Genomic DNA, 25196 nt, shown 5'->3' on the forward strand with positions numbered 1-25196 from the left:
TGTATGAAAATGGAATGTCATACCTCGTCGAACTTGTAATAAAATTTCCAATCAATTGGCATATTTTATTTTACCCATTTTCGCAAAAAATACGGTCAATGAAAACTACTTGCCCGAATTCTTTAAAACTTTGGTATACATTAGTTTAATGTATTATAAAATGGACTTCATACTCGGTCTGGTAATTTTCTTAAAGAAAAAACGTATTTTCGGCCAAAAGTCGGTGCAGTGGCAAAGCAACGGCTGAGGAAAGGCGCGGTAAAATTTGAACTGAGCGGTGTGTTAAAATTTGCTTAAAAATATCGATATATTATTTTGGTGTACGTAAGCAGCCAACGTTACGATCGGCTGCTCTCCCGCTCCTTCTTACGTTTGATTCCTCTCGATTGCGCTGTCGAAAATATAAGAATACTGACCAACACTGGCAAACCGAGCGATCTTGCATCTCGCTTTTTTGCCGACACTTACGTTGTTGCTATCTCCCCTTTTCACTGACACTTACGTTTGCTTACGGCTTCTTACGTTGCTCACGATTGCGCACTGGCCAACACTGACGAGCCGAGCGCGAGGCGAGTGTAAAAACCGATGTTTTTTTCCGATCGGCGACTCGACAAGACGTGCGCGCGGACGAACGAAAGTTGAAAAGTGGGAGCCCGAGCCGCCAACAACTCAAAAGTTACACAAGCCGCCGTGCAAAAAGAAGCAACAGCCGTTTACCAAGCGTAATCAGCGTTACGATTCCCTCCCCTCTGCCCCACACTGAGCCGATCTTAGTGGTTTTGTGCTAATTAGAAAAGTCCGCTGTCGTTGTTGTTGTTCCTAACTACTGCCCCGAAAAACGGGGAGGAAAACCCACTAAGCTGGTTTTGGCGTGCGAAAGCCTCTGGTGTGCATTGGAATTTGCTATTAGGGTCGCGCCGCGGCAACAAGTGACAGAGATTCTGTGGCCTAAACTAAGCCAGAGTCCCCGAAAGCGCTGAGAACGCCAAGGTTTCTTGGGCCAGAACGCTTTTCGGCTTGTTTTTGTAACCAAAAACTGAGAGAACGCCGCCTGAGGTCGAACAACAAAAACAACTTTCCGGTTTTTCTCCTCCGCTCCCTCGCCCCATCCTCCTCGATTCCTGCTCCTCCTGCTGTTCGCGTTCTCGCGTTCTTTCATAACCATCTTCGTCTGCATCTTTCGGCTTTCGAGTGTGCGCCTGTGTGCTGTGTGTGTGTGTGTGAGCAGGAAGAGCGGGAGGGGAGGAGAAAGATCGTAGTGAAAACAGTCGGCGAAAAATAAATAAATACGGGAATTTATGTTAATTGCAGCGGCTAAACCAGAAGAGGAAGAACGAGGCGTCCAGAAATCTGGAGAATACACCTAAGGTTTTTCGTGCGCCAGGATACTAACGTAAATCATTCACGCTGGATTTGGGATACTACGAGGCTGTCAAAGGTGAGCGAAAAGAAAACAAACCGGAATGGCCTCCAGTTTGGGGAGAGAAGATCGTTGAAAATATGGCATGTTTTACGGTCCGATGCTCCACTTTATAAGCCAATAAACCCGGCTGGGCGTTGCATAATAGCGCCAGGGCTGCCAAACTGTGAACGGTAAAGGGCATTCCCGATCTGACGGTCTTCCATCCTCGCAACTACCAGTCCACGGTGGTCAAGTTGCGTGCGAACAGGTCGTAAAGTTGCCAAGCTGTCATATGCCGTCAGACAGTCTAGTCTGGCTAAGGGGGACTTTGTGCGGTGATCTAGACAGGATTACCATCGACATAGAGAAGGTTTCTACAAAAAAAGATACAAAATCGAGCTTCTAAAAAATATTATTATACTATTATTAAAAAAACTCGTACCAGAACTCTAATATAAATATAAAATGACCATTTTTCCAATTAAAAATAAATGGATTGTTTAATTTTGGAACCTTTTGCGGTGGTCTAGATTCAGGATTTTTATCCAAATACAGTTTCCACAAAACAAAACAAAAATTGAAATCATTATTATACTATTATTTAATAAAGAACAAAAACTCCAATAAAAATATAAAATTGCAATATTTGCTATTAAAAATAAATGGAATGCTTAATTTTGGGACCTTATGTGGTGGTTCCAGGATTTTTATCAAAACTTAACCAACTTTTCCAACTAAAAAAATATTAAATTCGAGCTGATAAAAAAATATGCTAAAATTAAAAAAAAAAACATGTGCAAAAACACCACGATTAAAAATACATAAAACGCTTACCTCTGGAACTTTGTGTGGAGATCTAAATCCAGAGTTTTCATATACAAATATACCAAGATGTTCTACCAAAAAAAAATTATGGAACAAAAGATGTTATAAATTAAAAAAAATAGTACTCCACGATAAATATAAGATTCAAATCTTTGCTTTTAAAAATTAATGTAATTTAATTTTGATGAGTTTCAAAGAGATAGTCCACCTTATAGACCCTGCCTCGTACTTCTGTTGTGAATTAGCATAACGAGGGTATGGGTAGGGGCCTGCCCTCCCCCTTTCCGCCCCGCCTGCTCGCTTTGGGCACAGGTGTCTGTCTCTAAGCCAGGCTCTCCTTCTTTGTGGGCCTGTCTGTTGGCCAGTCGTAAACTAGGCTAAATAGGGTCTAAGCCAAAGCACGTTTTGGACCCCTCCCCTCCCCTCCCCCCAGTCTGCTCTCCAGTCTTGCCGTCTCGCTCTGGGCTTGGTTTATTTTTAAACCGCATTCCGACCGGCCAGTTGCTGTCCCGCTCTGACGGTTCTCCATCTCGCTCGCCCATTTACAACACAACAATTCTGCGGCACCGTTAAGCTCGGCAGTTTGAGAGCCACTGGCAGTGCACCGTGATTTGCAAAGTGCAATGGCAATAAATGCATTCGCAAGACAATTGCCGTTTAAATTCAATTACACTTAACGGGTCAGCCAAGAGGCCAACGACTATCAACAAGGCCAAGTCTTCGCGGCGGGTGAAAGGAGAAGAGAGTGGCAAGGGGATCCGAGGAGGAGGAGGGGCCATGCCAACGCCCCCGAGGCAGCAGCCCATTTCCACACAGTCGGGGCCATCTCGATAATCACGCTAATTGGCATATTAAGTGGGATCTTATGTCTCCAATGGTCCTGCTAAATGGTGTCGGCTAATGACAATTGCGGTTTCACAACGATTTGTTTATTAAAAGTGAGCATGTTGGTGTTATATTATTATATCTTGGTTACAATATAGGAAGTTTTTGATTAGAAATAACATAACAATAATGGATATACCTACAAAAAAGTTAGGAAGATCAACTATTTTACTTTACTTTAGTGTTTTACAAAGGTTTATGTCATACTATTTCATAAGGACATTTTTTTTGTACTGCAGCGAATATATTTTTGAATTTGTTTAGTATTTATTGTTTAGTACAATATACTTGATAGAAAACTCTTCACATTTTTTTATTAAAGATTTATCATGTCAATTTTTAAAAGTATTATCAAACTCCGTTAATTTTTCCTTAACTTATTAAAATAATAAACAACATAAGGGCTTCTATTAGCTTGACCCCAAGTGTGGAAATGTGTAAACAGATGCCGCGATCTCTGCAGGAAAAGTGCAACAACAGCAATAGGGGTCCAGTTGCCTTCAAACAGTTCCTATTGGAGACCCAGTTGGTCCAATTTTGAATTCTTTGTACATTCCCCTTTGAAAGCACCAACACAAACGACCGAAATGCACATGGACTTGTTTACATTTCTGCATTTCGTTGTTGTTCTTTTTCCAATTAGATGTCTGCACCGCAGCTGGGCGGTGTTGTTGCACTCCCATTGGAGTTCTTTGGCGTTTTGCGCACTTGGTGCGCTGAACGTGTGCTTCTTATTCGACTCCATTTCAAGTTCCCTTTCCCTTTTTGACCAGCATAAAACTCTGCATAATCCCATTCAAAATCGGCCAAAGAGTCAATCAATCACGGCTTTATTTCGGAACACACCGCCTGCCCATCAATCAAAGGCCATAAAGCGAAATCAGAACGAACTTTTGTGATTTCACGAAACGGAGTCTTATCGCCATGTCAGCATTTATAGGCCGTGTACAGTCAAATTTCTTTAAATGGAATTTTCAGGCAAAAGTGTTATGTACATATATACAATATAAATATAATTTATAAAATCATATTAACCATATAATGTATTTTGTATATATTTGAAAAACTCTTCAGATGTATTCCATTACATCATTGCATTGGGCAATCCTCACTGCAGTTTGAACTTTGATCACTTTCGAGTGGGAACGAAATCAAAGGGACTGAATCGTAAAGATAAAACAATTGTTCGAGTGCAAGCGATTGGGGGAGTTGTAATTAGCCTTTAATTAAATGAGAGGCCGCTGCAGTTAATGGCAATTGACTTGCTGAACCCGGTTCTCCGGAGGAACCCCACTCCACCGATCTGTTTCAGTTGACAATGTCAAATACATGCATTCAATATTATTTAACCCATTTGCGCTTATCGCTGGGTGCAAGTCCAACATCATTGATTGTGAATAATCTATTCAAAAAACATTAAAAATAACTTATGTCACTTGCCAAATTGATAAGCAGTAGAGAACCCCTTTGGGAACACATTCCAGATGACACGATCGGTGTGAATGATGTGTTTTATGATAATCCTACGTGTTCTAAAGGGATGGGAGCCCATCATTAACTAATTGATGACAGATTGTGATGAAGCATTCAAAAGATCAAAGTGCATTTCAGATCTCTTTTGGGAAATAGGTATTTCTGATAATGAAATATGGAAGGGATTAAAGACTTCGTCTTTATTTTAGGTACTTAATACCTTATGATAAGATATTGGAGCTTTGGAAGTTGCAGTAGAATTACAACTTAGAGTAGTCATAAGTTGAACAAATACAAGTTATAGTATTATAAGGGGTCTTAAGTTTGGTATAGCATTCTACGAAATGCCCGACAAGTGAGGATTGTTGCTAAGCTTAGGTAACTAACCAGATCTTCGGTTATGAGACCTCCATATTTTTCTCTGTGTATGCAAAATACTTGGAAACTAATTAGAAAATAACCGTAAGTCGTGTGCGAAATAATACCGCTATACACTGGAGAATCTCTCGCTCTCTTTGGCTGCTCATTTCACTTGTCTATCAATTGTGCGGCTAGCTTTGACCATTATTTTTATCTTTGTCGAGAGGTTTGGGAAAACTTGGCCAACTCTGGCTGCAACCAGTTCTTGTGTTTTCCTGCGCGCGCGCCAAAAACCGAAAACTGAAAACCAGCAACAACGTGAAATGCACATTCAAGGCTATAAGCTATAAGCCAGTAACAACAACTAAAAGTAAACTTGCTCAGGAACTGGTTTTCTTCTTGTCTTGTATTTTGTACTCGCACTCGCGGTTTGCTTTCTTTTTTCTTACTTTTTTGTAGGCTCTGTAAGTCGGAGTCTGTTGACTGAGTTGGCCAAAAAACGTGAAAAAAAAACAATCTGCCCAGACCAAAGTGCTTATCACCCAGGGTCCGTCCCTCGCACAACAATAAATAACGCAGGAAATATGCCCACACAAAAAGCTCCAGAGGGAAATTATTTATTTTCTTGGGAACTTTGGGGCTTGGTGGAATTTTAGTAGTTACTGTGTGGCTAAGCGATTGCCGAGCTCGGCTCCCAGTTAAAGTTCAAAGTGCAAGATCGTTAATTTGTGCCTCACATATGAATGCCACTTTTCCAGTAAGGTATTTACAATTTTTATTATGCAATGCGATCGTATCAATATGATCATGGGATTAAGTTAGGCTATTTGAATATAATGGCTTAAAAGCAGTCAAGCTTTTTGTTGGAATTAAACTAGAGTATTATCAGAAAGTTTTCGAAATTGGAGATTTACAAAAATGTTTAAAGATCATCTAAAATATTTCAAGGCTTAGGGTTTTTAATGTTTGACTGATTTGATAGCTTTGAAGCATCAGATAAAAGTCAAAAATAATTGACAGATCAGGTAGAAGTGCTACATTTATGAACCACTTTTTGCATCGAGGGCTATGGTATTTGGGTTCCATTGTGCTGCGATGGCAGGCCGAATCGGTCCCACCTGGGTGCCATTATCTCGTATTTCGGATTTTGGGGACGAGGAGAAGAGATCGCGAGCGATCGCTGGCAACCTTGAAACCTGCTCTTGCCTTCCTTTCTGCCAAGTGAAATTTCTCGGCCAAAAAGAGGGGCTCTCCTTCGCCCCCCACCAACCCACTCCCCTGAGATTTGGGCTTTGTTTTGGCCCGGCTTTCGAGTTTTCGGACCTGGGCCATAAACAATTGCCAGCAGGTTGTTCGCATTTAAGCTTATTTACTATGAAGCTGTCTAACTCCGTTTTTTTTGACGAGTCTGTGGAATTTGGCTAATCGAGTCAAGTGTTTCGGCGCAGAGAGTGGTCCCCGAAGTCAATGGAACCCGACTTATCCAGCGGAAGTGGTCGAAATTCCGGTTAGGCCATACGTATTATTTCACTTGGCACCACCAGTATCGCAGAAATAGAAACGCCAAACCTTATCAGCGGAATACAAAACGAGAATAAATCATTAAATATAGCCTTGACTGGGGTCTTAAATTTGAGCAATTTGCCAATCATCCGAGAGAGTCAGAAATCGGCGAAACTTCCCCCTGAAAACCGAAAGACAACGCCAATTTTAATCAAGTCTCTGCGAGCGAGCTGAATTCGCGATTCTCTTCGCTTTATGCGATTTTTTCTTGTTTTTGCAGCCACGGGCCCAATCAAAATATTTAGCTTATTAGTTGCGAAAAAGATCAACAAACAGTCGGGCAAAGTCAAACAAACACAAGTTTCATCAAAGGAGCATCGTGAGAGTGGAAATATAACCCATGGAGACAGTGCGTCAAGGCAAAATATAGGGTTTAACTTCGGTTTAAGAATATAAATTATTTTCATAAAGATGATGGCAAATCTGAGATCTGTAAAGAATAAATCTTTAAGGTTATAGGAAACCCCAAGAATTCGGAAGAATATGTAAAAAAAAAGTTCCTTACTTTTGCTATAGATATGTTTAAGGATGTTAATGATATAATAAAAGGATTGTGCCAAAAATGTGAACCTAAAAGAGTGGAAGAACCAACCTTCAAGATTGTAGAAGACCCTAAGATAGTTTTCCCACAATCCTAAAGAGTTCCTAAAGGTACTTCGCCATGTATCTTAATCTTCCAACTCTTCTAACTGCTTTTCTTGTACAGCCTACAAATGACTTCATCCTGTCTTCTCTCCCAGTGTGATATCATCGCTCAGTGACGATCGCTGGATAGTTTTACAGTTGCGAACCGCACTGTGGCTGCATATGAATTGGCTTTTTGGACCGAGGGCCTGTGGCAATTAATTACATTTTGCGCACTTTGTTTCCGCTGGCTGGAAGCGGCAGAATTTTGTACTCTCTGCTGTAATTATTTCGTCTCCTATGTCTGGGTTTTCTTTTTTTTTTGGTTTTTCTTCTTACCAAGAACGGAGTGTACTTGGGGTATATAAGGTGAGGAAGCAACGATTTTGTGGATATTATTAGGGGATGTCATCGCGTCGTTACCAACCAAAGGGAAAGAGATGAAGCCATAAAAGTGCCGCTGGTTCTTGGCCTGTTGGCTTGGTGTTTTCGGCCGGGTCTAAAAGTGTAGAAGAAGGTGTTGATGGCTGATGGTTGATGGTCACTCCCCACTGCTCACATGCTGTGTGTGGGGGCATTGATTTCGCATTTGAATGCCCCTGCACCTGGGCTCCCAGGGAACAATGCGCATGTGCGCCACTCGTAAATTGCCTCCGAGGTCTCCGTCTCCGTCCCCGAATCTCGCAGCTCTGGTTTGCATACCTCGCTGCGTACAATCGATCGGAATCAAAAAGCGTAACACAGCCAAAGCAGAAATGCCAAATATTTAAGCGGCCCAAAAGCACAGCTGTGAAGGCTGTCAAAAGACCAAGCGGCCATACACATGGAGAAAAGTTTGGGATAATAAAGAATTACATCCTACGCTGCCAAGGAATTATAATACGATATTTAGAGATTTGTTTTTTTATAAAAATTAAAGGGCTGTGAAGGTGAAAATGTTTTTGATGGTCTAGAAATGTCTTAGAATTCGGATGGTTATTTTATGAAAGCTTAAGATTAAGCTTTTCAAGATTTTATAGTTTATGACTGCGATTATTTTTAATGCTTATGATCTAAAAAGTCATAAAATTTGGATCATTATCTTAATTAATAAAACATAAATAAATAATCAAATAAGGAATGATTTGAAAGCCAAGATATTCCTTAATTAATAATGAAGATATACTCCTGGGAGATTAAAGAAAGTGATTTTGTACGTTTTTTTTTAAATAAATATGACTCATGAGTCATTTTTTTTAAGATAGAAATTAGAAAAAAAGTAAAAAGTTGAGTAGGGTATACAAATTTATTGGGAGTACATTCTGATATATTCTGTTATAAGTGAGGGATCATAAGAAATATTATTCTGTGTGATAAAAACGAAATATTGGTTTAAAATGTGTGTTACAGTATTGGTTTGGATATCCTGATAAAATTCATAAATAGGGATCCTTAGATCAGATTATACCAAGTGACGGAAGTGTAACAATTGTTTTAAAAGGTATTTTAAACCCATATTCTCGCAGTATACGCCCAGAGCCCTCCTCCTCAGGGGTTTTTGAGCCAGGGTGTTCGAGGCGGCACTCGTCTTACCTTGCTAGGGGCTTTAGCGCGACTTGGCTGGGCTGTTCTTCTTTCACTTTGGCATTCCTGGGCGTACTTTATAAATTGTTCTTTCTCCCCGGATTTTCGTGTGTGCGTGAGCCGTGCTGTTATTTATGTTACGGGTATGAGCGTTATGCGTTCCAGTTCTTTCACATGGATTTGCCGGCTAAGCGATCAGTTAAAGCCAGCCACTTTGGCCATTTCTGCGAGCTCAAGACCCCGGATGATGATGATGACACAAATGAAATGTCTTGAGTAAATTACTGAAGTGGCCAACTGAAATGCCAACTGCTAATGGGGCCTCGAAAGCGAACGGAAAGAGGTGACTTGACTTGAGTAATTTGTCCCTGCAATTTATGACTTTCTTTGGCGATTCGCCAAGTTTATGGCACACGGGGTGGACAAATAGAAGCTATCTCTAAGGTGAAGATAGTGCCGGACGGTGGTTATCACCTGCCAAACTGCGATAAAAACTGATTAAATGCACTTTGGTAAATGCAGGAATCGATGAAAATAGCTCAATGATGTCAAAGAATGAGTCAGATCTTGGAGTCTCTGAGAAGGCAGAAAAGATCTGTCTGATTAATTACAGACTAGCTTGGAAAACTAGAAACTCAAAAAAAAAAATATGGTATTTCAAAAGAACGTGGTCTTTAAAAATCGAGAGGTTTTAAACAACGTATAAGAACTTAGGGACCTCTTAACTCATCGAATCCCCACTATACCTAGAGAAATTCCGAGAATACTGTCTGCGTCTTGTCATATTAATTAGCTGGGAACGCAGATCAGCTCGCCGTCGATGATCAAGCGGTTTGCAGTCGTGACTAGTAGCTCACAGAATGTTTTACATTTGCATGCAGCAGAAAAGCAGGCCGCGTAACCTTGGGAACCGCTTATATAATACCATATTTCAACCGAAGTCGACAAGAAATGGCATAAAGGTTATGTTTTCGTGCGGCGTCTGAAAGCAGAAATTACACGCTTAAATAAGAAAATATTTACTTTAACGCTGACATCAGACAATCAACAAGTTATGAACGGAAAGCGACTAAAAAAGAGGGGAACTCGAACCGCTACGTAGAGCTTTCCAAACAAAAAGTATAAATTCCCCAGAACTCTGCTCTTCTTCGGGGTTCTGTTTGTTGTAATTTTTACCGGTTTCCGTCCGAAATCTACGGCTGCTGCGTCTGTTTAGCATTGTAGCGTGAAGTCTTATGATCTTTATTTTCAGTTCATATTTTCCTTCATATGCCATATTTACGATTTTAATTATGAGGCGCCGAGCAACAAGCAAAGTCTTCATCAGCGAGTTGGGATCGAGAATTTGCATTTGCCCCGAAGCAGATACGCGTTTGGCATTCCTTTATAGTAAGTTGGGCTTCCGAAGAGAGTTCCCCGGGGAACTGGACTTAGCCGGTGCGTCTGGGGATTACCATGAAATATGGGGGACGAATCTAATTGTCCAGATAAGAGATCTACAATTTTGGGGAATGTTGTTGGGGTGAGAGCTTTTTAATGGCCAAAAGGTAGCTGGGGCTACTGTAAGGTATATGGAACAATAAAGAAAGATTCCAAGGCACTTCTCAGATACTTTTACTATCATATCTTGAGTACAGCCAAGTGAAACCTCACAGGTATTTAAAAAAGAGATTATGCCAACCAGTTTTGGTAGCTCCCTACTTTGGGGATTACTATAAAAAACCACAAATAGCAAAATCAAATCTTATGTGTAGGAAAAATATAAGCGGTTTTTAATAAGCTTGCCTATTTCTATAAAACCTTTTTAAGCCGGGGTCCCTACAAAATCTGCTGGCTACTCGTTTTGGTTTATGGGGTCAGTGGGAAAGTAAGAGCTTGGGGAACCTCTCCTAATAAGCCGTACCCTTGAATAGCTCTTGGTTATTTTTATCCCAAGCCGTCTCCTCTCGAGGGCTCTTCGTGGGTAAAATTATGCATGAAATGCTGGCACACAAAACCGCAAAAAAGTATTCTCCAATGTGCTTATAACGTCATCGAATCTGAATATTTGTCGTGTAATTGTAAACTTGACTTTTTGCTGCCCGTTTTGGGTCTGTGGTTTGCGCAACGTGCTTTTTGAAGTCGGAATGCAATTTGTTTTGCTTTTGGGCTGTCTGAAATAACAAACCCATATCGCGGAGTTCGTGGCTCGTAAAAAGCACATTAAAATCGTTTGAAATTCATTTAAAATCCATATATTATATACGTATACCATTAGCGATGTTAAACAACGCTGATGGCCCAGAACTTTTCAATTGAGATTCCCTTCCGTAAAGTAACAAATTTATATTTCTTTCTCGATGACGATTTTGTTTTTATGGCCCGACACTTGGGTAAACATTTATGTTGCTTGGCTTCTCAGGCTTAGCCAATTAAAAACTGAATGGGTAAGGTTCCCTGCCCCCCGCCAAGGGCCTCTCACATGATTTCAATTTCAATTAGCCGCTTTGAAGTAGATGTTTAAGATATGAGTTATGACTAGATGGGGCATTTCTTACGCCATTGTTTTCGTGACATTTTCGGGTCTCGAGCTGTCAGAAATGAAATTGAATTGCTCTGCGCCTTGTCAGAAGATCGTTTGATTGCCGTTTTGGTACATTTCAATTAAAAGCAGAGCCCGGAGAGGGTTGCTTCTGATAGGACCGACCTTACCCCACTGAACTCTGCCGGAAACTAGCCCAACCGAAACCGAGTCGATAAGGGGGAAGTATTTTATTTGGTAAATTCCTGTGAAACGCAGCGGAAATATCGCAAAGCCCGCTTTTGTGCAAATATTGATCTTGGCCGTGAGTGGTGAGTGCTGGGTATTTGTCATGAGTGCTATATACTATATACACCACAGCCAGATGTCTTTCGAGTGACTCAAACTGCGTTAAGCTCAAAGTTTTGGGTTCACACGTGTTGTTGCGGCTTTCGTTGAGTCTCCCCCATATGCAAATCACTTGCGATTAAGTCATATTTTCGGAGCTGTTCGAATAGGAAGTGGGTAGACACAACTAATTAATCAGAAACCAGCTCTTTTTTGGGAAGCAAAACAAACAGAAATACAATTGGTAGAACAGCTTAAGCTTGGACTTCGACGCGTTGAAAGTCACTGCTGGCTTTCGACAATTTTCTTTGTGTCATTCAAGTGAAAGTTTCCAAATTTCCCATGAGAGATTTAAAAACTTGAGTGTGATTGTTAAGCGTAATTATCGAGTTGCCCGGTCTGTTTCCGCTTATACAAATTTCTGTTTAAAATCTTGGAATACTCTCTGCGATAATCAATCAAAGCAAGTTAGTCACACTGGACCTGCGAGATCTTTAATTGAGGGAAATCAATCAAAGCGCTGGAAAACCTGTTCCTTAGCCCAACTCAACTGTTACAGAAACCATCTGGTTTAATGGGCCTATATCCGCCATGGCGAATCTTAATTATACCACAATTAAGCAGAGACGCGTGCCCAGTTCCTCCTTGGTGGCAAAATTAATGGATCTTCTGTGGTTTCGCATCTCCAATCGATTAAAATTTGTTCCCCAGAAACGCCCAGTGAATTTCACTTTTAATTGGTTTTTATTGCTGCCAAAGATGATTTTTAAGAGAAATTTATTCGAGGAATTTCATGAGCTATATCTATGGAATCTATAAATCCCACCCGTTGTCATCTCCAGCAGCTTCTTTTGTCCCCGGAGATTTCTATTTTTCTAAAGAGTGATGTCATCACTTGACTATTTGATGTATCGCTTCTAAGCTTGGCTCAGAGTATTTTCCCAGCCTGGGGAAAAGCGCCGAATGCCGTTGGAAAACATCAATTGAGAACGGTTTTCATGGCCAAAGTCTCACTGAAAAAATCAGTTAAAGCCGCTGGAGCGGCGCCCCAAATAATCGATTCCAGCATTTGCATAAACAAAACCCACTGACAGAATGCGAAAGCAGGGAGAAAACCAAATCAAATTCGGTAGCCGGTGGCGCATGCGCAGAACCCAGAAGAACGAATCGAATTTTCGGGCTTTTGAATCAAACCGAAATGCGAGGCTCGGCATGATGTCATCAAAACAACATCGGTTGCGGGTGTAGTATGTTCGTATCCCATGTTGTGCGAGTGGTACAGCCCCTCCGGGGGCGTGACCAACTGCCAGAAAATAATAAAGGCAATGGGCACGAGGAGCTGGGGGCTCTTGAGTACGAGTGTGGCCCAACATTGACTAATTTTCGCAAATAACTTTTGGGGCACGTCGACAGAGCCGAGCCAGTCAAAAAGAGCTCTCTATAAACAATTTCGATTTCAGCAAAAGCAAAAGGCAGACCAAAGACCATAAAGGCATTGGACGAAGTACGTAATATTTCGTTGCCTTTTCTATAGTTATGAGACAATAATCAGCCAAAAATTTGGTAATCATTTTTGAACAGCAAGGTATTAGTTAGGGTTTTGATTGGGGTTTTGAATCTGTTATAATGAATATAATTGATGGGTAGTTAATATTAGGTAAAGCTCAAGAACACAGCGAAAAATGAGTCAGAAATTTATACTTTAATAAAGAATCCTCACAAATAAACTTCAAATGATCATAAATCTTTGTTTTTCTTAAGCTCGGCCACCCTTCTCTCCAATACCATTGCCAGTTTAAGTCTATTGTTCTGCTTAAAACTAAGTCTGTGCCTTTTTCCTATCCAGTTTTGCTGTTTTCTCTTCGAAATTGTTTGTTATTTTCTCTCTCTGATTTTGAAAATTGTTTAGCATGCCAGGCACAAACAAAAGAATTTATAACACTGTGGGTTTCTACTCTTTTTTTTTTCGTTCACCTGTATTCTTCTTTTTGACTGAGGCTAAAACTGAATTTTAATTCCCCACTGATGAGGTAATTTTATGCATAGAAAATGTGACAACAAAGACCACCAATTCCCTAATGTGCCGCGCTACAGGTCTTGTTATTTGCTGTTTTAAAGCACAGATACAGATGACAGTAAAATTGGGGTTTTATCAGACATATTCAATCGCTCACGCAAAAGTAATTAAAACAGGTGACTACTTGGGATGCTCTCCAGGTGGAAAAGTAGCAAGGGTTCCCTTTGATCTACCTTAAAGTATCATTTAATTCTGGATTTGCTAAATGATATGTGTGACTTTGCATATGGGTTATAAAAATTAAGCATACAAAATGCTAAATGTTTATTGATTATGCAAATTCTTACACGATTCCGAGGCTGTTGCGCGCCCTGTTTGTTAGCCAACACTGTGGAGATTAAGATCTGCCCGAGAGGACACCCAAAAAATAAAAAAGAGTGGGAAATATCATAAGCATCGTGTTTAGAGTGTTTGCGATGAGGGAAGTGTGCAGGTTTATAAATAGAAAGACGCGCGGAATCTGAGGGTTCCTGTTTACAGCTGCTGCGCATGTGCTCTGGCATTGTATGGCATAGTATCCCGGTTGAAGTAAACAGGATGCCCGGAATTCGACCCTCGGTTTGGCATTCGCCCCTGACTTTGCCTCCCTTTTCCGGCGCTCCCAAAAATAGTTTATAGCCAGAGACAGCTGTGTGTGCCTGGAGGATCCAAACACCACTTGGGGTACCTTCTATTTTTGGGATCAAAAGAGGCCCCGAGTTTTAATGGCGTTTTCCAGCTATGCCTAAAGTTATGCCGCAGTTCCATATTTGGGACCCTGCCAACTTTTCTGTTTTCCCTGCCATGCCGATAAGGAAAACACCCTTATCGCGGTATGGTAAAGTTTATTGTCACACTGGCCCGTGTTGTTCGTTTTTTATTGTTTAGTTTTCACCTCTTTTTAATTGATTTTTCTATTTGCCATGGCGAAGTGTTCTGTTTGCCAATTTGCGGCGAATGCCTTCCAGGTGACCTCAGCGGCCTTTGGCGGCATATTATATACATACCTACGTGTGTGTATATAAATGATCTATTAACAGAGTTATGACACTCGGGTAGGCAGTAGCTGGCAGAGATTATGGCTTATTGGCATGATGTCATGTATGGGAATGATCATATTCGGGCTTTATTCAATGACCCATTCATTAGTCTGCGGGATGTGACAGGGCGCCATAAATAACTTGGTATTGGAGTGCATTCTCCTCTATAAATATCCGTCGGCATATGTCCGTGGTATGCGGGATATATGTTCTGATAAGATAGGCCCCAGGGCCTATTAGCTTAGTGTCAATGCAAAAGATTTGCCAGAACCCTTACCCATTATCCCCCCTCAAAGTGCGATAAAAGAATTCACCATAGGCCAGCTGATGAATGCTTGTTGCCACTTTTGGCCTGGCTTTTAATTCATCTGATAAACACAGTTAAAAAGGGGGAGGAAGCTTTCCCCCACTCTGAACTGCTGGGGCCAGCGAATTGTTGGGCCCCAATTTTTTTTCAGTGACCAAACGGCGCGGGCTCTGCGTAGAACTGTCTGATTAATCGGGAATTAGTGCGCCTCCAAATAAAATCGAAATTTAAAACGAACGTTTAACGCTTAGGAACAGCACTCTGTGCTGGAAACCCCGAACTTCTGGAGAAACCCCCTCGAAATCAGTGTTCACAGACCATGGAGTACAATAGCATATTGCGCTCGAACTTCTCGCGCAACGAGTATCGGAGATATATATCCTACGAACGTCAGTCGTTGGGTAGGTTTTCTTATGAACTTGAACTCTTCCCTGGAAGCCCTCGATCATCATTATACAATCTGGAAACGAAAGTAACCTGCTCTTATCTAGCTGTTGGGTGGAACTCGTTTCGGGTCGATAAGAGTGCAAATATTTGACAAATGAGTCGACGGCCTAGAAGAATGGGTTCGTTTCTGCAGTTTCCGCTCTGTTTCCGGCCAGTTTTTTACAATTTTTTTGGCGTATTCTTGCCCAGTATTACGTAAAACGAACCGTTGATAAAACGAAACAAAACCGTGAAGCGGGTTCCATGGGTATGAAGTAATTTCGACAGTCTACAGATAAGCTCGCCAAGGCAATATCACCGGGCACCAAGTTTTGGGTTTCGATACGCTTGCTGGGGGTATAGTCACTGGCACGGAAAGTTGGGAGCCCAAACTTGGTTTGTTTATAGCCGATTGAGCAGAAAATTACTTCATCTTGTTGTAATTATTAAAGTGATTGTACAAGAATTATTGTTTCTTATAAATATGGAATATCATTTTTAAAAATAGAAAATTATGACTATTTCAGACAGTAATAATAAAAAAACGTTCTCAATCTATTTACACTTTAAATTTTAATATTCCTAAACATTTTTACTGTGAGTTCAAACCTAAATTTCTTTAAAGTTTTTAATCACTCTGAAGAGCTTACAATTTGTTAGCAACTTTGTGCAATTAAGATCTAAATGTGAAACGCCAATCCGATTGGCTTATTTTTACGGGTCTGAAAAGTTCTACTACGTGATGAGGTGTCGAAATCAAACGTTCTTAGTTTCAAATTCCCCTAGGTAATCGGCGGCATTGTTAAACCCAGTGATAGAATGTTTTAAAATAGGAATTACGTTTGACAGGGGCGTAAACTATAAATGGAACCATTGGAATGTCGCTCTAACTTTAGACAGTGTTTAGTGTTTTCTGTAGTAGCAATTATGCTGGCGATAAGCTGTTATCTCTAAATCAATAGGTTCAGACGTCACGGGTGTGCTTTCTCTATCTATCGGCTATACAATTTCCGTATTTTTCCTCTATTTGCTGTTAGCCCACTATTGATTTTGGCCTGTTGTCAGGTGGTTTACCGATTTCTTCTCTCAACAAAAGGCACAAAAAATCAAAACAAACACCAAAGCTAAACGTTTTGTGTTGCACTTATACGACTTCGAACTAATCCGCGATTGGCTGTGTTCTCTCCCCTCCATTTAGCATCACAATATGAGCCGGGAGGCTACTCCGCGCTGCAGACGCCAACGCCTTCCAACCAAAACTCCGCCAACATGACCCAGCGGGACGGCATCATCAAGTTCGAGAACGAGCGGATCAAAACGCTGCAGGAGGAGCGATTGCACATTCAGAAGAAGACATTCACAAAATGGATGAACTCGTTTCTGATCAAGGTGGGTGAATTACATAATATAATGAGTCGTTCAAACTGTTATTTTCAACAAAAAGACTTATCAAGAACCAAAATGTCTTAAAAATCTTGAGCACATTTTATTCGAATTTCTTTAAATCTAATAAGTCAAGTCAAATAAAAAAGTTATTTAAATCCCTTTACCATTTTAAACTATAGAATGAAGTACACAGTTTATGAACAATATAACTATTGAAAAAATATATACATATCAGGAACAAAAGTGTCTTAAAAATGTAATGCACAATTTACTTGAAGTAAGTCAAGTCAATTAAAAAAGTTTTTTTAAATTCCTTTACCAATTTAAACTTTTAAATGAACTACAATTGTTAAGAACTATATAACTAAAACGTGGTGTTTGATTGAAGGTAAAAAAAATGGTATATTCACTGAAATGTAGATTGGAGTACATTTTTATGGCACCTGTAATATATGAATGCAACTCACAGTTGGGCTTTTTACCTTCTTTTCAGGCCAAAATGGAGGTCGAAGACCTATTCACAGACCTGGCCGATGGCATCAAGCTGCTGAAGCTGCTGGAGATCATATCGTCGGAGAAACTGGGCAAGCCGAACAGCGGACGCATGCGCGTCCATAAAATCGAAAATGTCAACAAGAGTCTGGCATTCTTGCACACCAAGGTGAGATACACCATATACCATATATACCATATAATATGGGTGGATGAAGCAGGGACTGCAGTTGGTGGAAGACCAAAGACCGAAGACTGGAGAGTGGAGAGCTCTCTACGCATTTGTAGAAAGTGCAAGTCGCGCCTGCGCAGCTGCGCGTGGCCATTGCGTGCTTTGTTTGCCATATGAGCACCGCGGATCTGCGGATCTCGGATCGGGGGAGCCGAGAGACCGGAGACGACGCCAAGATATGGCGAAAAACATATATATATTTAATTACCTTGCCTGGGCACCGACTTTTCTTGGCAATTTCTGAAATATTTGCATACTTTCTAATGCATTTTTTTCCTTGACTTCACTTCACTTCGCTTGGCACATTTTCCACCACGTACCACACCGTGTACTTTCTTTGCATCTCTCGTGTGCATTTGATTTTAATTGCGCAAAGTGGCAGCTTAGCGTGCGACATAGTTTCGAATCTTCTGCTTTTCCAGCCATGGGCCTCCTGTACTAATCTAATTAGAAGCAATTAAAACGCAGCCATTTGTATTTGTCCCATTGCCCAACTAATTCACTTTGTTTCTTAAGCGCCTGCAGTGAAAGTTGGCTTTTCGTTTTTACTTTTCACCAATTCATTTCGTATTTTATTTGCTTTTGGGGCTTGTCTCTCTGTGTGTGACATGGGCATTGAGTGCATTTAAATTGGTTTTTAGGCCTGAAAGAAACCCGAGCGAAAGATTTACGCACAAGCGAGCACTCGATGGAGGATCCCAGGGGACCCATTGAAGCGTTCAGCGGAGCACGACCCTCGGAATCTCCAGTAGCCATTAGGAGAACCAAGGGGCGTAGCTCCGCACTAAACTTTAAAATTCCAGAATATTTACCAAAGAGTCTATTAAAGGAAAATGTTTCCCGGAAAGGGAACAATATTCTACTTTTCAGAATCAATAGTTTAAAGTTTTAGCGCTTGAGAACCAGCTCATTTGGTTATTCCTCTTCCCAACTCTCTGGGATATTAGTATGGGATAATTAGTTGCCTGACTTTACCTAAGAAACGCCCCATTTCATTAATTCGACTTTTTTAAGTCGTTAAATTATGTTTTAGGATTCATACCTTACAATTATCATAAACTCTAGCTCACTAAAAATCATGGAGCTCCAATTCTTTTCATTTAAATATGAATTTGTCAGCAAAGAGAGAAGAGAGATCTGCATCTTAATTTTAACAATGGCCCTAAATCAGCAGCCAAACGCTGGCCACTTTGTAGCTATGATAATGCGATTTAGATCGATATCAGGTAGTAACTTATGCCTTCTTCGATGGGATTATCGTGCGAGTTACCTGTCCGCGCCCTGACCCACTATAAATGCAAATGGCAGGCGGGTGACCCACATGAACCCGCCGCAGGTCAAGCACCTCCACCTGATAATGCGTGACTCGTTGGAGAGGCGCAGACCCAGTTTGGATGTATCGGTATCTGTGAGTTGTGGAACTCTTGGTAACCCAATACGCAGCTTACCCACTCCATTCGCTCCAAGTGGAAACTGAAAGAAATGCAGAAGAGATGGTGTGGAGAATGGGAATAATGCATATGACGGTTTCTTTTTTTGTTTCTGTTTTTTAGGTCCGCCTCGAGTCCATTGGTGCTGAGGACATTGTCGACGGCAACCCCCGTCTCATCCTGGGTCTCATCTGGACCATCATTCTGCGGTTTCAGATTCAGGAAATTGAAATCGATGTGGTAAGTTGTCGCTGTGATATTACCATACTTACGATATTTAATTGTTGATTAAAACACCTTTTTTAGGATGAGGAGAACGAGTCCAGCGAGAAGCGTTCCGCCAAAGATGCGCTGCTTTTGTGGTGCCAGCGCAAGACGCACGGCTATCCGGGGGTCAACATCACGGACTTCACCAACTCCTGGCGCTCCGGCCTGGGCTTCAACGCGCTCATCCACTCGCACCGTCCCGATCTGTTTGAGTACAGCACCATTGTCAATTCGAAGAACTCCAACCTGGAAAACCTTAACCATGCCTTCGACACGGCCGCCAACGAATTGGGCATTCCCAGGTGAGGAACTATGGTGTACTTAAGGATTTCAAAACCTTTAGTGAAAATAAATCAAAAGTTAATCGCATCTTAGTATAGCATAAAATGTATAATTATTCAATGTAAAATGTCAATGTTACTTATTTAAATTCTCAACCTTTTCAGCCTGCTCGATGCGGAGGACATTGACTCGGCCCGACCCGATGAGAAGTCGATCTTGACCTATGTGGCCTCCTACTATCACACCTTTGCACGCATGAAGAACGAGCAGAAGAGCGGCAAGCGCATAGCGAATGTAAGTAGACCTGGTTCGGACTCGGATTCCGGTTCATATTCAGATGCGGATGCCATTGGCAGAGTCCCATCGCCTCTGGAAATCGCTGCAGCGTAACGGTGTCCCACAGTTAATGCTCTACTTCACAATGGATTGGCCCCCGATCGGATTCGGATTCGGATTCAGATTCGTATTCGGACTCCCGATTCGGGTGGGGTCCCAGACCTACACCTAGAAAGTTGCTCAACCAGCTCTTTCTTTCTTTTTTCCATCCCCGCGCAGATTGTCGGCCAGCTGATGGATGCCGATCGCAAGAAGATTCAGTACGAGGGCCTGACCACAAACCTGCTGAGCTGGATCCGCCAGAAGACGCTGGAGCTGGAGCAACGCGACCTGCCCAACTCGCTGGAGGGCATCCAGCGGGAACTGCTGGCCTTCAAGGAGTACCGCACCATTGAGAAGCCACCCAAGTGAGTAGGGGTTCATGACCAGCCGGAAATTGTGCGGTGTGATGTACTCAAATGATCAGAAACTTTAAATAAAACACTTTTTTTCTGCCCCATACAGATACAAGGAGCGCAGTGAGATCGAGGCCTTGTACTTCACCATCAACACCCTGCTGAAGGCTCTGAATCAGCCGCCCTATAATCCCCAGGATGGCCAGCTGGTCAACGACATCGAAAAGGCCTGGCAGATCCTGGAGTACGCCGAGCATCATCGCGAGGTAGCTCTGCGGGAGGAACTCCTGCGCCAGGAGAAACTGGAGCAGCTGAACTACAAGTTCGAGAAGAAGTCGGTGCTGCGTGAGGGTTATCTCAAGGAGATGATCCAAGTGCTATCCGATCCGCGCTATCTGCGCCAGGTGGATGCCACGCTGAAGAAGCACGAAGCCATCTCGGCTGATATTCTGGCGCGTGTGGAGCGATTCAATGACCTGACCGCCATGGCCGAGGAGTTGGACAGGGAGAACTACCATGGCAAGGAGCGAGTGCGTCGCCGGGAACAGGAGGTGATGGCCAAGTGGCGCCAGTTGTTGGAGCTGCTGGAGAACCAGCGACTGAACCTCTCCCAGATGAGCAACCTGATGAACTTGCTCCGCGAAATTGCCAGCACTACAGAGGCCGTGCGAGAGCTGCAGCAACAGTTCGCCTCCGAGGATGTGGGTCCCCATCTCCTGGGAGTGGAGGAACTGCTGCAGGCCCACTCACTGCAGGAACTGCAGGTGAACACTTATGGAGAAACCCTCAAGCGCTTCAACCGTCAGGCACTGCCTTACAAAAGTTCCGAACACAAGGACGCCGCTCTGTTGGCCCAACGCTTGGCGGATCTGGAGGAGGCCTACTCGGAACTCCTTCGGCGTTCGGCGGCGAGAAGAGCTCGCCTGGAGGAGGCTCGGAATTTCCATCACTTTATGGAGGACTACGACAACGAGGAATCCTGGCTGGTGGACAAGCAGCGCATCTGCAAAACTGGCATCACCGCCAAGGATCTGCGAGCCGTTCTTTCCCTGCAGCAGAAACACAAGGCTCTGGAGGATGAAATCAAGTCGAGGAAACCCAAATCCGGTCAGATGTCCGACGCGGGCAAGAGGCTGATTGGAGAGGAGCACCCCCGCTCTTCGGAAATCCAGAGCAGGATCGATTCCCTGGCGGAGCACTGGCAGGCTTTGGAGGCTTTAGTGGAGCTGCGCCGCCGCCAGTTGGAGGATGCGGCCGAGGCCTACCAGTTCTACACTGATGCCAATGAAGCCGAGTCCTGGCTGAACGAGAAGATGGCCCTGGTCAACTCACGAGATTATGGCAGTGATGAGCCCTCGGCTCAGGCTTTGCTCCAGCGTCATCGCGATCTGCAGGGTGAACTGAATGCCTACTCGGGAGACATCCTCAATCTGAACCAGCAGGCGGATAAGCTGATTAAGGCGGGCATTTGCACGCTGGAACTTTCCGCCGTGGAACCGGAACTGCCCGAAGTGGAGCAGGAGGAGTGGGTCAACGAAACTCGGCTGGTACCGAAGGAAGTCTGGGAGGATGAGTGGGTGGAGAAGCTGGAGCACAAGAAGGTCACCGAGACGAAGTTGTTGCCCCATGTCAAGTCTCTGTTTCCCTTCGAGGGTCAGGGCATGAAGATGGACAAGGGCGAGGTGATGCTGCTCAAGTCCAAGACCAACGACGACTGGTGGTGTGTGCGTAAGGATAATGGCGTGGAGGGATTCGTGCCGGCTAACTATGTCCGGGAGGTTGAGCCCCGTCCAGTGGCCTGCATTGTGCCGAAGGCCGAAAAGGTCAAGTCCCTGCAGAAGGTAAAGAAGACCATTCTGGTGCGCCAGGTGGTGCCCGTCAAGAGGATTAAGCCCGTCAGCGTGGCACCCAAGCCATTGGTCCAGAGGAGAACCTCCACCCAGAGCATCAACGAGAATGCCGACAGCGTGGAGAAGCGTCAGCAGAGGATCAACCAGACCTACGATGAGTTGCAGGAGATGGCCCAGAAGCGCCATGCCCTCCTCGAGGACTCCATTCACCTATTTGGCTTCTATCGCGAATGCGACGACTTCGAGAAGTGGATGAAGGAGAAGGAGCGAATGATCAAGTCGGATGAGGGCGAGGGCGTGGACAATGCCAAACGCAAGTTCGAGAAGTTCATCACGGATCTCTCGGCGGCCTCGAAGAGGGTCGAGGAGATCGACGGCGCTGTGGACACTTTCCGTCGCCAGGGCCACTCGCAGCTGGACAAGATCATAGCCCGACAGCGCCAGATCCATCAGATTTGGCAGCGTCTTAACAATGCCAAGGCCCAGCGTGAGAAGAGTCTGGAGGGTGCCTCCAGCGTGGAGCTTTTTAACCGCACCTGCGACGAGGCCAAGGTCTGGATGAGCGAAAAGATGCTGCAGCTGGACACCGCTGTCATCACACCCGATCTCCGGACAGTTCAAGCCTTGCAGCGGCGCCATCAGAACCTGGAGAGGGAACTGGCTCCCGTGGAGGATAAGGTGAATCGGGTCACCTACCTGGGCAACTCGGTAAAGAATGCCTATCCGGCGGAGAAGGACAATGTGAATGCCCGCCAACAGGAAGTCCAGGACATGTGGCAACAGGTCCAACAGCGTGGCAGTGACCTACGCAACCGCATTGAGAGCGAGGTGGGCCAACAGATCTTCAACAACAGTGCCAAGGTCCTCCTAGCCTGGATCGATTCAGTCAAGGATCAACTAAACGCCGATGAGTCTGCCCGAGATGTGGAGACGGCCAATAATCTGCTGAAGAAGCACAACGATCTGGGCGACGATATCCGTGCCCATGACACCGAGTTCGTGGAGGTCATCCAGTTGGGCAAGCAGTTGTCCGACGGCAAACCCCACATGGCGGAGACGGTGGCCGTGATCGAACGCCTCAAGGCCGAGCAGGATGCCATACATCGCGGCTGGGCCGAGAAGCAAAAGTGGTTGCTGCAGTGCGTCGAACTGCAGATGTTCAACAGGGAGGCCGATAAGATCGATGCCACCACCAAGAGCCACGAGGCGTTCTTGGAGTACAACAATCTGGGGGTGAGTTTTGGTGGCTTTCGGTTTACTCTTTATGGAAACTAATTAATTCACCATTTGGCAGTCTTCTCTGGATGAAGTGGAGGCCATTCTGAAGCGTCATCTGGACTTTGAGAAGAGCCTGATGGCCCAGGACAAGATCCTCAAGGGCTTTTCGGACAATGCAGACAAGCTGATTGCCAACGATCACTACGATTCCAAATAGTAAGTGTTTTTGGTACAAAATTTAAATATTTTCAAAAACCTAAGCAATCTTTGTACTTGTTCAGCATCGGAGATCGCCGCAACCAGGTTCTGGGTAAGCGCAAAGCTGTCAAGGATCGCGCCTTTGAGCGAAAGCGTCTCCTGCAGGCTTCCAAGGACTTCCACAAGTTCGCCGCCGAGGCTGATGACCTCAAGGTATGGCTCCAGGACAAGACCAGGATTGCAGGCGACGAGAGCTACCGGGACCTCAGTAACCTCCCTCGCAAGTTGCAAAAACACCAGGCCTTCGAGCGTGAACTCCGCGCCAACGAGGGTCAACTGAGGAATGTAACCAAGGATGGACAGGCCCTGGTCCAGGCAGGAAACCGAGTGCCCGAGGTGGAATCCCGTGTGGCCGATCTTAACAAGCGCTGGAAGGATCTACTCACCCTGTCCGAGGACAAGGGTCGCAAGCTGGAACAGGCCGCATCCCAGCGAGAGCACAACCGCTCGCTCGAGGATGCCAAGAAGAAGGTGGATGAGTTGGACGCTGCCCTGCGAAGTGGAGATGTGGGCAACGATCTGCGCAGCTGCAAGGATCTGATCAACAAGCAGCAGATCCTCGAGTCGGAGATCACCATCTGGGATCAGAAGGTGGCGGAGCTGGTGTCTACCGGCGACGACATGGCCCACGAGGGTCACTTCAATGCCCAGAACATTGAGGCTGGAACCAAGGAGCTGCAGCAGCGATTCAAGGATCTGCGTGATCCCACTCAGCGCCGAAGGGCCAAGCTGGAGGAGAGCCTCAACTACCACAAGTTTGTGTTCGAACTGGATTCTGAGTTCCAGTGGATCAACGATCACCTGCCGGCAGCCAAGTCCAATGAACTGGGTCATAATCTGCACCAGGCGCAGTCCCTGCACAAGAAGCACAAGAAGTTGGAGGCGGAAATCAAGGGTCACCAGCCGGTGATCAACAAGGCCTTGCTGGCGGGTCAATCGCTGATCTCGCAACAGCATCCGGAGCGGGAACAGGTGGAGAACCTGTGCCAGCAGCTGGAGCAGGCATGGCAGGACCTGGAGCGCCATTGTGGCGAGCGATCCCGCAAACTGGACATGTCCCTGAAGGCCCAACAGTATCTGTTCGACGCCGGCGAGATCGAGTCCTGGCTGGGTGAGCGCAACAATGCTCTGCGATCCACGGAATATGGCCGTGATCGCGATTCCGCGGCCAAGTTGCTCACCAAGCACAAGACCATCGAGCTGGAGCTGGACACCTACTCGGGCATTGTCACCGAAATGGGCCACAGCTGCGCCGCCATGGTGGCCGCCAATCATCCGGACAGCAAGGTCCTGGCCGCCAAGCAGCAGCTGATCGAGAAGATGCTGAAATCGCTGCACAAGTTGGCCTCCCAGCGACAAGGTCGCCTCATGGAGAGCCTGTACAAGCACGAGTACTTCCTTGAGTCGGACGAAGTGGAGCAATGGATCCGGGAGCAGGAGCAGGCCGCCTCATCCGAGGACTATGGCCAGGACTTTGAGCATCTGCAGCTGCTGCAGAACAAGTTCGATGATCTGAAGCATCGCGTGGAAGTGGGAGCCGATCGAGTGGATCAGTGTGAGCTGCTGGCCAAGAAGCTGATCGATTCGGAGAGTCCGTATGCCAATGAGGTGGAGAAGCGACAGGAGCAACTAAGGTGAGTACCCTAAATTTTATAAAGAAGGACTAAGCTAATTGTTT

General features: G+C 44.3%; 1 protein-coding gene across 4 annotated transcripts in view; it reads left to right on the forward strand.

Moving 5' to 3' along the window:
- Positions 1–607: 607 nt before the first annotated feature.
- The window catches only part of LOC108034820 (spectrin beta chain, non-erythrocytic 5), a 32994-nt gene continuing 8405 nt past the window's right edge, over positions 608–25196 (forward strand). For all 4 annotated transcript variants that reach the window (XM_017109901.3, XM_050886623.1, XM_050886624.1 and 1 more), the window contains exons 1-11: positions 608–722; positions 1312–1438; positions 16571–16761; positions 17252–17419; positions 19036–19152; positions 19219–19481; positions 19626–19755; positions 20017–20204; positions 20302–23275; positions 23337–23476; positions 23542–25152. In XM_017109901.3, the coding sequence (XP_016965390.1) occupies positions 16642–16761; positions 17252–17419; positions 19036–19152; positions 19219–19481; positions 19626–19755; positions 20017–20204; positions 20302–23275; positions 23337–23476; positions 23542–25152 (5711 nt within the window). In that variant the 5' untranslated portion in view covers positions 608–722; positions 1312–1438; positions 16571–16641. The remainder of the gene's footprint in view (positions 723–1311; positions 1439–16570; positions 16762–17251; positions 17420–19035; positions 19153–19218; positions 19482–19625; positions 19756–20016; positions 20205–20301; positions 23276–23336; positions 23477–23541; positions 25153–25196) is intronic.

Source organism: Drosophila biarmipes, chromosome 3L (genome assembly GCF_025231255.1).
Source record: "Drosophila biarmipes strain raj3 chromosome 3L, RU_DBia_V1.1, whole genome shotgun sequence".
NCBI lineage: Eukaryota > Metazoa > Arthropoda > Insecta > Diptera > Drosophilidae > Drosophila > Drosophila biarmipes.